Source organism: Lycium barbarum, chromosome 4, assembly GCF_019175385.1.
Source record: "Lycium barbarum isolate Lr01 chromosome 4, ASM1917538v2, whole genome shotgun sequence".
NCBI lineage: Eukaryota > Viridiplantae > Streptophyta > Magnoliopsida > Solanales > Solanaceae > Lycium > Lycium barbarum.
The window spans coordinates 540698-555281 of record NC_083340.1 but is presented as its reverse complement, the minus strand read 5'-3'; the positions used below and the strand labels follow the sequence as shown (position 1 = coordinate 555281).

At 32.0% G+C, this 14584-nt stretch overlaps 1 protein-coding gene across 1 annotated transcript; it reads left to right on the top strand.

Annotated features, from left to right (window-relative positions):
• Positions 1–204: 204 nt before the first annotated feature.
• Positions 205–5217, top strand: LOC132634714 (methionine gamma-lyase-like). Its single transcript, XM_060350737.1, has 3 exons — positions 205–706; positions 1049–1405; positions 4380–5217. Exons 1-3 carry the CDS (start codon positions 292–294, stop codon positions 4946–4948), a joined length of 1341 nt encoding a protein of 446 aa, XP_060206720.1. The 5' UTR covers positions 205–291; the 3' UTR covers positions 4949–5217.
• The last annotated feature ends 9367 nt before the right edge of the window (positions 5218–14584 follow it).

Below are 14584 nucleotides of genomic sequence, written 5' to 3'. Positions count from 1 at the left end.
AAACGACGAATAATTTGAGATAATTATTTTTAGTAATCACGATAAATAATTTGAGACGGAGAGAGTGATACCAACTAGTAAAAACACACAAGTGAAAAGAATAGAAAAAAATAGTCGAACATAATTTAATTCTAATTTAGCCCCTTCATTTGAATGATTTAGTTATCTTGTCACCTTCACCATTATATAAAGACTGCTCTCTCCCCTTAGATTTGCTCAAACCACACACAAAATTTCCCAAATCTACTTATCAAAAAAAAGTTGTACTATCATTTTGCTCTCGACTTAGATATGGCAGATACATTGAGCCAAAACAAGAAGAGATTAGGTTCCGATGATCAGTATGACCATCAGGATGATAATTTCTTCGTAACCAAAAAACAAACAAAATCATCATCACTAACATGGGATGATCCAGCTGCATCGTTAGCTAATGCTCGCCACGTGTTCGGCGAACATGGCGGCGTTAACATGTCCATCGAAGCATCCGCTACGTTCACTGTTATGGAACCTGAGACGATGCGTCGTATGTTTACCGGTGAACTTGGTCCTGACCGTGATTTCTTTATTTACAGCCGACATTTTAATCCGACGGTGTTAAACCTAGGACGACTTATGGCGGCGCTTGAGGGTACTGAAGCTGCTTACTGTACGGCTTCCGGCATGTCGGCGATATCGTCAGTGATGCTACAGTTGTGTAGTTCAGGTAGCTAGACACGTGGATTGGTGGCTTCACCAATTCTCTTTAGGGGAGCTGTTTGCCCATAACTATATCCCCCGGGCCCTTTTAAAAAAATAATTTAATAAAACGTGTTGAAATCTTTTCAAGATGAGTTCTTCAAGTGATTGTCTTTTCACTCACACAACTTAAATTTTCAAATATTTTTCCTCTATTTAAATTTAATATTTTTGTAAAAGTAATTATAAAGTATCTTTTATTGTTGAAATTCCTACTTAATATTTTTCAAATGTACATATGTTACTATTGTAGTGTTAGAATTATAATAACATGGCCGAGCTTTTGGGGTTAAAAACGTGTAATTTGCAGGTGGACACGTGGTGGCTTCTCGTACTCTCTACGGTGGGACCCACGCCTTGCTTACGCATTTCTTACCGAGGGCATGTAACATAACGACGTCGTTTGTGGACATAAAGGATTTAGAAATGGTGAAGGAAGCAATAGTTGAAGGAAAAACAAACGTGCTGTATTTTGAGTCAGTATCGAATCCTACGTTGACGGTTGCTAACATACCGGAGCTGAGTAGGATAGCGCATGATAAAGGTGTAACGGTGGTGGTGGACAATACTTTTGCTCCGATGGTGCTGTCACCTGCGAAGTTAGGTGCTGATGTTGTTGTTCATAGTATTACAAAGTATATTAGCGGTGGAGCTGACATCATTGCAGGTTTGATTTTCTTCTGCCTAACTAGTTTTTTTGTCGTCCTTAGTTTTGCTGTGACATCACACGTGTGCCTTTCCTTAGATTGAAGTCATTAATACCCTCTTCCGCTCAATTTATGGGATGTGTAAGTCGGGCCAGAACTACAATATTTAGTACTCTCTCCCTCCCAATTTATATGATGTATTGACTGGACATTAAATTTGAAAAATAAAAGAAATTTTTAAAATTTTGTAATCTAAAACAAATTAAAAATATTTGTGTGTTTATCAATTATCTCGTTAAGGGTAAAAAAAGTAAAGTTCAAAATTAAATTATTATCAACTAAAAAAATATGTTATTTTTTTTGAGACTAACTAAAAAAAGTGTGTTAAATAAATTGGGACTAATTGGGACAGAGAGAGTACGAGGGTTCAGACGAAATTGTAGCTTTTCCTTGGACTTTAGAAAAAAATATATACAATATTAGTAAATATATATTTACTCACAAACTCAATAACTAAAACGAACTGGATTAAATCACAAGTTTTAAATTCATCAACTTCAAATTCTAAGCTCATCCCGCCTTTATGCTTAACTAGACGTGAAATTAAGAAAGAGAAAAAGACTTTTAATGATACTTATGGTAAAAAATAAACGATAAACATCGGTGTGCTTTTAAATCATTTCATTAAGTAAAATAATAAATTTAACGTTAAATTATGTTTACATATAAGTCAGTTCATTTTTTTGTTTTTGGACAGAGTAAGAATGAAAGTGTATTAGGCGATTTTGTAAAGACTTGGCCCGCAGAAAAAAATAGGAAAAGGACAGTTGATAATCTAAAGTTAATTATTGGTAAAACCATTTTTTCCAATTGTAGTTGTAAAGTTCGTTTCTTCACCGAACTTTTTATGAGAATACATAATATAGTACCATGGCTTGACTCACAGAGTAAAATTCCTCATAGGCAACTCATTCTAGTAACAGTGGCATTGATAACTCTAGTTCGCGAGCTTGGGTGCCAGCTTCTCAATAGAAAATAAGAATTTAGAAAAAATAATTAGCCCTAAGTTTCTTTATAAAATTTATTTACTTTTCTTAATCTTTCAAAGAAGATAGTCAGTATTAATTACTAAGATTTAAGGTAATTCTAAAATTTTCTCTTTCTTATAATATTCTTTTTACGCACATGTTGAATCTGCACATTTTGAAAACAAAAATGAAATTATTGACATGAGAATGTAACTAGTCATGATTATGGATAGTTGATAGAGTCCGCTATTGCTCATCGACTCGTAAATAAAGACAAATTTTATTGATAAACTTCTTTGACAATATTGAGAGATTGGAAAGATTTAGGGAAATGTTTCATCACGTGTTTGTTGTTGCTTTTACACTATTGGATGTTTGTACCCTTAAAGCGACTTTAGAGATAAGATTTAATTACGTGTTTTTTAAATTGGAATTGCTAGCTTAATTTTTTTTCTTCTCTTTATTTCCTTTTTGGCAAACCTTATATATATCTGTGGTGGAAAAATAACTTAGGAAGTTAACGATGTCAAATTAGTCTGGAATAGTTCGTAAAAGTTGTGCACGCACATGTGATATAACTGACATGTACCTACTTGAAGTTGAAGGAGATCACATGTATTCCAAATTATTTATTGCTCAAAGCCCTTATCAGAAAAGATAGATGCAAAATTTAAATTTTATTAATTTCAAATTTAATATTACAATAATAACCAAATTCGCCGTCCTTTATACATATATATTTATTAGGTTTTCAAATATACATACAAAATATAGATAAAAGTTAATGAGTTCACGTAAATCCGCTCCTACTTATCAGTATCAGTACTTGTCATCTTTTTGGCTTGGTTACTTTAAATTATAAGCACGTGGCTTCTGCAAATAGCAAACTTTGTCTTGTTATATTTTAGCTCTATTCCACAGAGAAATAATATTCCTTATCTATAGAGCAAGATAATATAATAGACCACCTTTGATTCGGTTGATCTGATAGTACGTTCTACTATGCATTTTAAAAAGGGAAAAGGGTCAAAAATACCCATTTACTTTGGAGGCTAAAAATATCCTCCGAATTTATTTTGGGTTAAAAATACCCCTCTCATCCTTAAAATTTTCAAATCTACCCCTGTCTTGACGGAAATTATCCCCCAAAATAATCCAATTTTTTTTTAAACCCGCTTCATCATTTAAACCTGACACAACTAAATAATAACCCATAAGATCCCCTTATTCCCCCAATTCCCTCAAACTTCAAACCTACATATTGGGGGTATTTTTGACCCAAAATAAGTTCAGAGGATATTTTTAGCCCCTTTTCCAAAGTAGAGGGGTATTTTTGACCCAAAATAAATTCAGAGGATATTTTTAGCCCTTTTTCCAAAGTAGAAGGGTATTTTTGACCCTTTTCCCTTTTAAAAAATATATATATTATGACTGGATTCAGATTCTTATCAAAGGTTCATCTTCAAATTACATTAAAAAACATTTTCTTTGGATGAATAAGGAGAAAGAAAAATAAGTAAGAATAGAGCCTTTGATGTGACCTAAACCTAATACTTAAGTTGCATAATGTGAAATTAAAAATATTTTATTATATTCCTTTCCTCTATCTTCAAATTATTTTATTTGTATCCTGAAACATTGTCTAGATCTTCTATATACATTGAACTCAAAGACACAATAAAGAAAGGTGGGACCAAACAATCTTTTTGCTTATTCCAGATTCTTTGGTGTTATGTTGTCCCTATAATCTTGCATGTTAAGTCTCTCTTAATATAATAACCTGATCAGCATGAGGATAAACTTTTACCAAACAGATCTGGTAGTATTCTTTATTGCTCAAATGGACTTCTTTTTGCATGTCCACTTTTAATAAATAGCACTTTTTTGTAGGATTTAAGTAAATTGATTAAAGAACCGGTAAGATAAGGTCTTAAGAATAATTTTTAATATGGTAAACATTACACAGGTGCTGTTTGTGGGCCAGCAAGTCTTGTGAACTCCATGATGGATCTTCATCAAGGGTCTCTTATGCTATTGGGTCCAACTATGAACCCAAAAGTGGCCTTTGAACTTGCAGAAAGACTTCCCCACTTGGGCCTGAGAATGAAGGAACACTGCAAACGGGCTTTGAAATATGCTACAAGGATGACCAAACTTGGGCTCAAAGTGATCTACCCAGGACTTGAAGCCCATCCAGATCACGCCCTTCTCAAGTCCATGGCAAATAAAGACTATGGTTATGGGGGAATTCTCTGTGTGGACATGGTAACCGAGGAACGCGCTAATCGTTTGATGAATGCCTTGCAAAACTTTACCCAATTCGGGTTCATGGCTGTGAGTTTGGGCTATTACGAGACACTCATGTCGTGCTCAGGCTCTAGCACGAGCAGTGAACTAAACAACGAAGAGAAGGAGTTGGCTGGGATTTCACCGGGATTAGTGCGAATGTCGATCGGCTATAACGGATCGTTGGAACAAAAATGGAGCCAACTCGAGAAGGCATTATCCAAAATGCAAGAGAAAATGGCCTTTTAGAAGCTGGAAATTAAATGTGAACATGTTAAGTTGCTAAGGTGCTTTTTATGTGGCTCAGGTTAATCTTCTTTGTACTAATATCTCATTTGTTTTGTCTTTTTTTCTTGTTCCAAGCAACATGGATAACGTGTTCCATAATTCCTTTCTTTCCTTCTGATTTGGAAGTATGTCCTTCTAGAAAGTAGGTGACTTAGCCAATGATAAGGAAACACTCATCCTATTGTAATCCTCCAGCTAATTCAGTAGAACTTATCCCATTTTCTTTAAAATTTTCTATTCTTTTTCCCCACAAGTAGAGCGATCGTGAATATATGTGAGCTCATTTACTCGTGTTCTTTGATGCAAAGCGTAAAAAAATATATTAATGATGTGTGTCTACACAAACATATATAGGATAACGAGAAACAATAATTACACCATAGTCCAAAATAAGTCGGATTGACAGTACAAATCATCACTGCTGGTTTCGTGGAGCATCAAAAAAATTGTACACGATGTATGAAGTTCAATTTTACATCCTTGGATGTATCATTAGTCTTAACTCTTGAACAGCATATTAAGAATAGGGGCGTGGCATTGGCTTGTGGAATAATATTGTCTTCTTCTCTTTTTAAATTCAGTTATCCCTCACTTTTAGTAATAAATCTTCAACGGCTTACATTTTAATAGCTCACATATAGAATGAATGTATGATATATTCTAGAAATAAGGAATCTCCAAGAAAATAAACTACTATTCATGAAAAGAAATTTTTAGTTAGGGACGTCTCTTTAACTTCCTTCTAAAACTGGTATACAACTTTTTTTTCCCTTTCTTTCTTTTTATTAGTCAATTTAACATTAATTTGTTTGAGAGATCTGGTCGAGATCCCAAACTTTCAATCAAAGTTGTTGGACTTTTTGTTATGGAATGACAAAACAAGAGAGAAAATCGAAGAGAGAATGAATGAAAACTCATTGCATTAATTCATTATATTGTTTCCAATTTTAGCACTTTTGTCTAGCTAAATAGTTTTAATTTCCAATTTAGTATTTTCATTTTTACCAAGAGCAATATCTTCAAATTGTGGATCCGATTTATTTATTATTGTACATTAACTTAAGATTATTGTAGTATTTTCATTTTACCAAGAGCAATATCTTCAAATCAGGGATCTGATTTTTTTCTTTTTATCGCTGTCATAATTCCTAAACTTCAAATTATGGATCCATCTCTCGGCTTTATCCACGTTTTTCATGCTAAAGAAATTAACGACACAATCGCTGCCTCTTGTCTCTTCCAATAGTAATGTGGCGTCACTTTTGATTTCTTCATGTTATTCACATGATCTTTCTTTATTTTGATTCACCGAATGAAAGAAAATCATCCACTTATTACATGACTTTTAGCGTTTGATTGTCGTAATTAGCATTTTAATTATCTTAAGCATGGTATTAAAATATTTAGATTTGTAAAGCTGCTGTCAATGTAGAAGGGGTAACAACCTACAGTTGATATGGCAGTCTGTTACAGTCAAAATGTGGTTGCACGAAATAGTAAACTTACAAATGCTGATGTTGATCGGAGCTGAATTATAATTTCTTCATCCCACATATTCAACTTGATGTAACTAATAAATAAAATATAGACCTTAAAAGTATTCTCTATTTCGTGTTCCGACCAAAAGAAAAGATCGAGTAGAATCCATATAAGATCGATAGTCTTGATCCACCATAATAAAATCATCGATAGGTGTAGATACATAAAAAGGAACATCAAGTAATTCACAAGGCATTCCGAACTCGATACAAAATATGAAGCCAAATAAAAATAGCTATGTATAACTCAGAATAAAATAACAGATAGTCATCGTGATGACAAACTGAAACAATGGCATATTAACTTTTTACCTTAGAGTTTAACCTTTATCCCATTGGTAACAGAAATGTTAACGACCTTAAATTTTTCCTCTATTGCATGCCACCAAAAGAAATATGACACATTAACCATATGTATTTTGTCGCTTCCAAATATAATGTGCTTATCCCACTTGGCGTTTCACTTAATGAAAGAAGAAATCCACATGGCCGGGGCCGGGTTGTCTTAGTTAATTAACCATAATTAGTGTATGCTTTATCACGAGAATGCTATTTAATTCGACATAATTCTCCTCATGTTCATTTTTATTCTTATTTTTATTTTTCAAATCTGACAAAAAAAATTCTTCGTTGTAATCAAATGTAGAAAAATGAAATACACTAACTATTAAAACAAACAAGGTATATAGTGAGACTTTGTATTTTGTTTTATTATTTTAAATGTGAAGTGGTTAGAATTGAAATTTTTTCTATAAATAACTTTTCTTCCGTTTATTCATTTTTTTCCTTTTATTTATTATTTAATGGCTTTTCTTCCTTTTATTCATTACTAGTGAATTGATCGCGCTTAGCACGGTTATGTATTGAAAAGTCCAATGCATTATGAATTAGTTTATGTCAAGTACGATACTGAGAACAAATCAAATTTGTTGCCTATATACTTTTTTGCATGGCATATTCCAAAAATTTGAATAAAACTCAATTTTTCATCATACAATATCAGCATATCACCATTTATACTTCTAGTATTATCTATGATCAAAAGTGCTTGGAAGAGATTTAGTGAGTCCAAACACATATTTCACTTAATAAAAAGGGAAAATAATAAAATTCAAGAAAAAATATGCAAGAAAAGACAATTCTTCTTTTCCTTTCCCTTTTATTTTCTTATTCGTTTCTTCATTTTCTTTGCCTTGTTTTTAGACCTTTAGTTGTTATTTCACTCAAAATAGTTAGGATTTATTATCCCTTCAAAAATACTTGAGTTTATTCTGCTTTCCTCCCGCTATTTGCTATTCCTTCTAAAACAATTGAATTTATTCTTCTTTCCCTCCAGCTATTTATTATCCCTTCTAAAAATAATTGAATGTATTCTTCTTTCCCTGCCGTTAATCTTTCGCAAAATAAAAAAAAATTAACATTTTTACCTTTAAATAATTTCTCTTACCATTTACCCACCCTTCATGTATATACTAGACATCTTTGCTCCCACAAATTTTCGCCAATAATCACCTCTCTTACTTTTATTTTACAATCACAAGTTATTTTAAAAATTACATAATACTGATGCAACAAAAATATTGTTAGATAAATATACAAATAGCGAAAACCCATAATAATAATAAGACATAGGAGGTTGGAAAATGCATACAATAATTAAACATACGTTTGAGTCTTCACATACCACTTTTCGCCTACTTTTAATAACAAAAAAAGGGAAGAAAACCCCAAGAGTAAGATAGGTCAGAAAATGAATGATAAACATGCTTTAGATTCTTCATATAACACTCTCCGCCGATTTTTTTTAATAACAAAAAGGAACATAAAAATTTCTCCACAAGACCAATGGCAGATTCAGGATTTTCACTCAGGAGGGTCGAAAAAAATAATAAAAGCTAAATATTAAAAATATTGTTGTCAACGAGGATCGAGCCTAGGACGCTAGAGACAATTTTGAATACCCTGGACCAATAGAGCTAACCTTTTGCATTTGTTTAGGGTGTTCAAAAGTTAATATATGTACATAAACACAGAAAATTTACCTTATATATACACTATAATTTTTGGTCGAGGGTGTTCGGATCTACTTGGGTGGCAGGGTGTTCGGGTGAACACCCTGCCACCCAAGTAGATCCGAACCCTGCACAAGACACAAGGAAATTAACCAGAATTCTTTAAAAAGGAAAAATATTCCTAAACCACGCCTTACTCGATATTTTGTAGAGACAAATTTCACCCACTATTTGAAAATCAAGGAAGAAAGGGAGAAGTAGGGGTGTGCAAAATCCGATTTAACCAATAAACTGAATTTAAAAAAAAAAATCTAATTTAAATAAACCGAATAAAAAAATTGCTATTGATTTAGCAGTATCTAGTTATTGAGTTAACGATTGGACTATCGGTTGGGTTTCTGATTTGTAAATTTTTATTAATTGCTGAACCGATAACCTAATAAGATCATAGTAAAATTAACTATTTATCCCTCATTGTATAAAAGTGGGAAATGTCAATTAAAATACTACTTAACAATACCCATAGAAAATAAAAGAATTCAAATAATGCAACTACACAATCACTCAACCTGTAAAAAAAAAAAAAAAAAAAAAAAAAAAAAAAAAATCAATCAAACCCGGGAAAAAAGAGAGAGAGAAAAGATCAAAAAGTAACACAGTAAGCATAATTGATATTTCAATTTCTAAAAAAACAAAACAAAAAAAAAAGATATTTCAATTTCTCACAAGTAAAGCAAAATGAATGGCTTCAAGCACAATTCAAAAGCGCAATATTTCCAATTAAAATCAATGAAAATAGAAAAGATAATAATACAGAAATGAATAATAAGAATTGATATTATACCTTTCATCTTTTTCAATTAAGCATAAATCAAAAACTCTAAATCCATCAACAATGAGGAAGAATACTCATACTTGAAGCCAATTATCACTTGAGAAAGAAGAGAAAACAGAGGCTGACTCTGGATATTTTTAAAGCACTGGCTGAATATTCATACTAATCCTACCCAAAAAAAAAAAAAAAATCACGCTAAAGAAGGAACATAGAGGAGATGAGGGGAATAAATTTGGTGATTATGTAAAGATTAACTTTGGAAAGGTGCGAGAAAAGAAGTTGCAAAGAGGTGACTTTTGGAGTTGGCATTGCAACTGTTCAGAGAAAGATACAAGAATAATTAAATGTAGTAAAATAAATTAATAAAGGAAAAAAGAGCAAAATTATGAGAAAATAGAATTCCTGATGAGACTGCCACATCAGCGGGCCTTTGTCCTGCTTTTATAGATATATGATTAAACGGCTGTGCTTTTTTATTTTTCTTAAATCCTCATTTTCCCTCTCTTTTTCTTGTCATCTCATCTTTCTTCCTTTCATTTCTCTGTTTTATTTTCTTTTCTTTTGGTATGTTAATCAAGGCGGTACATGAAACTCGATTTACATCGTGTAGGGCTCACTAAAGAGGAACATTTCTTTGTATAAAAGAGCTGGAAATCGAAATCTTTAATTAAAGATGGAGAGAACTCATTCATATCCCATCATTTGATCTTGATAAAGATCTTTGTCAAAATAATCAAATATTGTACTCCTACCAATTTGTTCTTGTATCTCCACTAAAGTGAAAGAGATCTAGGATCTACGAAAAAAGACGGCCTGCATGTGTTCATGAAACTACTTAATCTACAATTGATGTATCAGCATCTTTACTTGGTCCCCTCATGAAGTGAAAATTTACTTCAAAATCGCTTTGCATGCTCCATTTGTTAGAAGGAAAGAGAAAGAAACAAAATATCGTACGTAGAAGGAAAATAATGACACAAACCAAATTTTGTTTTCATTCATGTTAAGCTTATAATAATGCCATGGATATTTAACCTTGTGAAGTTACAGTTTCGTTCTCCTTGCATGCTCCATTTGTTCGCATTCTTTGTCATAACTCAGAAAAGTAATTTTAATACTCTGGGCCTCTTGCCACTATATTCTAGCCACGTACCTCAAGCAAATTTTAGTGAATATTTTGGCTTTTGCTCTTAGTAGACTGTTACAACCCAATTTAGGGCCATGACCGGTGCTAAGGGTAGGATCCCAAAGGAAGCCTTAACGGGAATTTACTGAAATTCGGGCAAAGTTTCCCCTATTTTTATGACTATTCAAAAAAAAAATCTGTCTCAAAATCAACAACAGAAATAACCAATATCAACCAAACAAACCGCATTCATCCTCAATCAACTGTTTTCAACGTAACAGTACTAAAACCATCTCCAAAATACGGGAAGAACGTCTAATGCTAGTCACAAGTCTATAATAATAAAAGAATACTCATGGAACAATTCAAATGACTGTGGAGCAACTCTACGAGTTCGAAAGGAAAGACCATAACAAATAAATAGACTCTTCGCCTACGCGAACAACTGCGGGGCTCACTAGAAACTTTCAATTCGTGCACTTTAGTTAATGAAATCCTCACCAATATCACCTACGGTCTCTGTAAAAAAAAAATAGCGAGGAGTGAGACGCTTGCTCAATGAGTAATAACACTTAACCACAACAATTTTTAGTGGGACAAGTCATAAAACATGCTTATATAATAATAAGTAAATATCATGAAATAAATGTCATTTCAGAAACGGTAACAATAATCAGTCTTGCCTGTTTTCATGTAAGCATACATCAATTTACATTTCGGTAATAAACTCTGTCATATCAAATCTTACGTTTGGGAGGTTTCCAATAAAGGATCATGTAATCTGTATCATGTGGATCCCTTCGTAAAAGGAGTCAAATATAATTGTAGGTCCCTACTCGAGGGAAAACGGTACATGTATGCTAGTTCTACCTCTCCACTAGCAAGGAATGTAACTGTAATCTGTAAATACAATGTGCACCAGGTCTAACGAACCCACCGTTAGCTACAAGATCCTTCAAAGTATCCTCCCATTTATACTTTTCTTTGTAAACAGTAAATACTCGTATGAACGTATTTTCAATATAGTACAGGGCATTTTAGTTCTTATCAAATCATGTACTTTCATTTCGGTACCGGTAATCATATCTCAAGTAATAGTAAAACATGTCTAGTAACAGTGAGAACATTTTAAATAACAGTAAACATCTCAAGTAATAGTAAAAAATATCTCGTAATGGTGAAAACATTTAAAATAACCGGTACACATCTCAAGTAAATTGTTCGGTACCATATCAAGTAAAGGACTTGTCCCACATGCAATTTCAAAGCATCAGCAGGGGCGACTCAACCATATCGGGGGCCTAAAGCCAAACTCTAATAAGGGGCCTTAACTTTAAAAAACTTATATATAAAATTACTAATAATTTTTTTATAATCATTATCTTCTAATAGTTCTTTTTCAATTGACTATATAGCTAATCCGTTCAATCTTTCTTGAGACATTGTACCAAAAATTTAAAAGACACTTTATACGGATGTAATATTAATATCAATAAAAAGTATGTAAACTAATAAAAAATAAAATGATAGAACTTGATTCAAGAGATGGATAACTTGATTTAAAAATATTTCCGCTCTTCCAAAATCCACAACCCTTGAAACTTGAAAAAGAAATCCAAAGTATATCTTCAGCTCTTTTTCCTCTCAAATAGTGTTTGATTAATTGATTTTGAGCATATGGAGAATAAAGACCGAAGAGTTTAGTTGGCGATTGAAGAATAAAAAATAAAGAGAACATTTGTATTTGATAAGTGATGAGTATTGAGTAAAAGTTAAAAAGTGTTTACAAAAAGCAAAATAGTTAAATATAAAGTACAATAATTTATTAAAGAAAAGATGTATGAGCTACATTCTTAGCATGAAATCATGTGTCCCCGAAATATTGTCTGTCTTTATGAATGATATTTTCCATCTTTCTCTCACCAATTTTTCTTATTCGCTCCCAATCTCAATCCCAAACTGTCACTTTTCTTCCTTTTGTTTTTTTGTTTTTTTTTTTTTTTTTTTTCTGATTCCCTTTTTATGCAACAACCCAATACGTGGTAATCTTTTTTCTAAATTACTAGATATTTTAAAAAAACAGTACATACGAAATAATATGGGCCCCCCCCCATAATTGTGGGGCCTTAGACAATAAATGATAACCTACCTCTTTAACTTCATCTCTCTCAATGCAATAAAAAAAGAAAAAGGATAAGGAAGAGATTCTAAAGGACATTATTTATGAACCTATATACATTTTTCATGTCATTAAACTCACTAAAGAACTCACATACTTGTAGATCCAAAAGAAGAAATCCAACCAATTAAAAATCATGTTACAAATTATCTCTGCCCAAGTTATGCATAACTCAATTAATCCATAATCTATCAGTTCCGACCTATTCATACAACTTACTTGCCCAATTCTTTATCCAGATTATACCAAATATGTGCATAAACCTAAACCATATAGGATCACTGTCGACAATACTTCCTTTAATACCCAATTGAATTACATAAACACGAAGGATAAACTTAACCATATTGTAAGTAAGAAAGTTTACCAGGTTGTAGAAAAATAGGTTATTTGGTCCTCCTTTTATCCTTCACGGTTCGATGCCAGTGAATCTCTTCAAATACAGTAGTTCAATTATTGATGTTGGGACCCCTCTCCCTTCTTTTTTTTTTTTTCCATGTTTCTTGGTTGCAGCAGAAGCTTATAGCTTCGTTACGTACCCCTCCCCTAATCTATTTTAACTCTTTAATGAAATTTAGTTACAATGGACTTTTAGCCTATAGTATATGTTTTGTAGTTTTTTTTTTTCTTTAAGTCAAATGACCAATATGCCCTAACACAAATATGAGGTATTACATAGACTTAATTCTTCTGAAAAAAAAAATAGAAAATGAATCTGTATATGTGCATAACTACATCAAAGTTGTTTTTATCGTGCTTCCTCCTTTTCAGATAACGTGGAGAGATGAAAGCGACTTTGAATTTGTAGTCATGTAACTCTAATGAGTTATATGGCTATCTATGCCCCCATAAAGAGGTTAGCTTATATATACAGATGGTGTCAGGAAATTTTATACTATCACGTAATTTAAAAAATATCTAAGGCAATCCTTCTTAAAATGAAATTTGTAATTTTTAAAATAAGACAAATTATATATTACAACAAGTAAATGTAATCTGATAATCTAAAAGTTAATTCTTTATATTATCAATGTATAAAAATTACTCTTTAATTTCCTAACGTTCACCATTCACATTTTACGTTATAAATTTAGATATTAAAATCAAGGGCTCCCAACTATGATTCATATTTTTAGAGTATACACTTCCTAGTCTTTCATTATCCATTTTTGGCCGTACACGTAAATATTCTAGAACACGCTTCTATAATGAGTGGTCAAAATTTTCCTAGTTCTCTATTTTCACAATCTTCCTAGAATAATAAACAAGTATACCAAGTAACTAGGAAGTATTAATTTGGTTCACACCTTGGATTAATCATTATCCAATGTGTTAATTTGGTTCACACCTTGGATTAATCATTATCCAATATGTAACGTCGAGACGTAGCAGTGAACAAAAGAAAATAAATCAGAATTTCAAGGAGTAGTATGAAAATGTCATTATTGATCTTCAAAATAACTTTAAATTGGTCATAAAGTCTTTTTTTAGACGGCTTAAGATTCTTATACCAGAATCCTAAATATAGTCAAATGTGAAATTTTTTGAATGTAATACTTCCAAGTATTATTTACCAAGTACGTACTTTATCCAACGTGGTCGGAAGGACGGGTAGATTCGTTCTACCAATTCAATTTTGCTACTATAATATATGCCCTAGTGTTCCTTAAAGTTTGGATGTTTAGCATGTTATTAACCAATCAATACACAATATACCCCCTTTTCCTAAAATATCTGTAACTCTCTTTAGATTCAAACTGTATAACCTATACCAAATATTTAAAATGTAGTTTGCATAATATTACTATGAGAAGAATAACAATTTAAGTAATATTTTTTATATAATTTTTGAATTATTAAATTTTAAATATTGAATAATCTAATCCAAATTAGTTTCAGAGATTAAT

What these genes read in the sequence shown, in the direction of transcription:
- LOC132634714 (XM_060350737.1), top strand. Translation starts at nt 292, where the DNA reads ATGGCAGATACATTGAGCCAAAACAAGAAGAGATTAGGTTCCGATGAT. An exon ending in GCTACAGTTGTGTAGTTCAG is followed by an intron (nt 707 to 1,048) that starts GTAGCTAGACAC and finishes TGTAATTTGCAG; the next exon opens with GTGGACACGTGGTGGCTTCT. An exon ending in TGGAGCTGACATCATTGCAG is followed by an intron (nt 1,406 to 4,379) that starts GTTTGATTTTCT and finishes AACATTACACAG; the next exon opens with GTGCTGTTTGTGGGCCAGCA.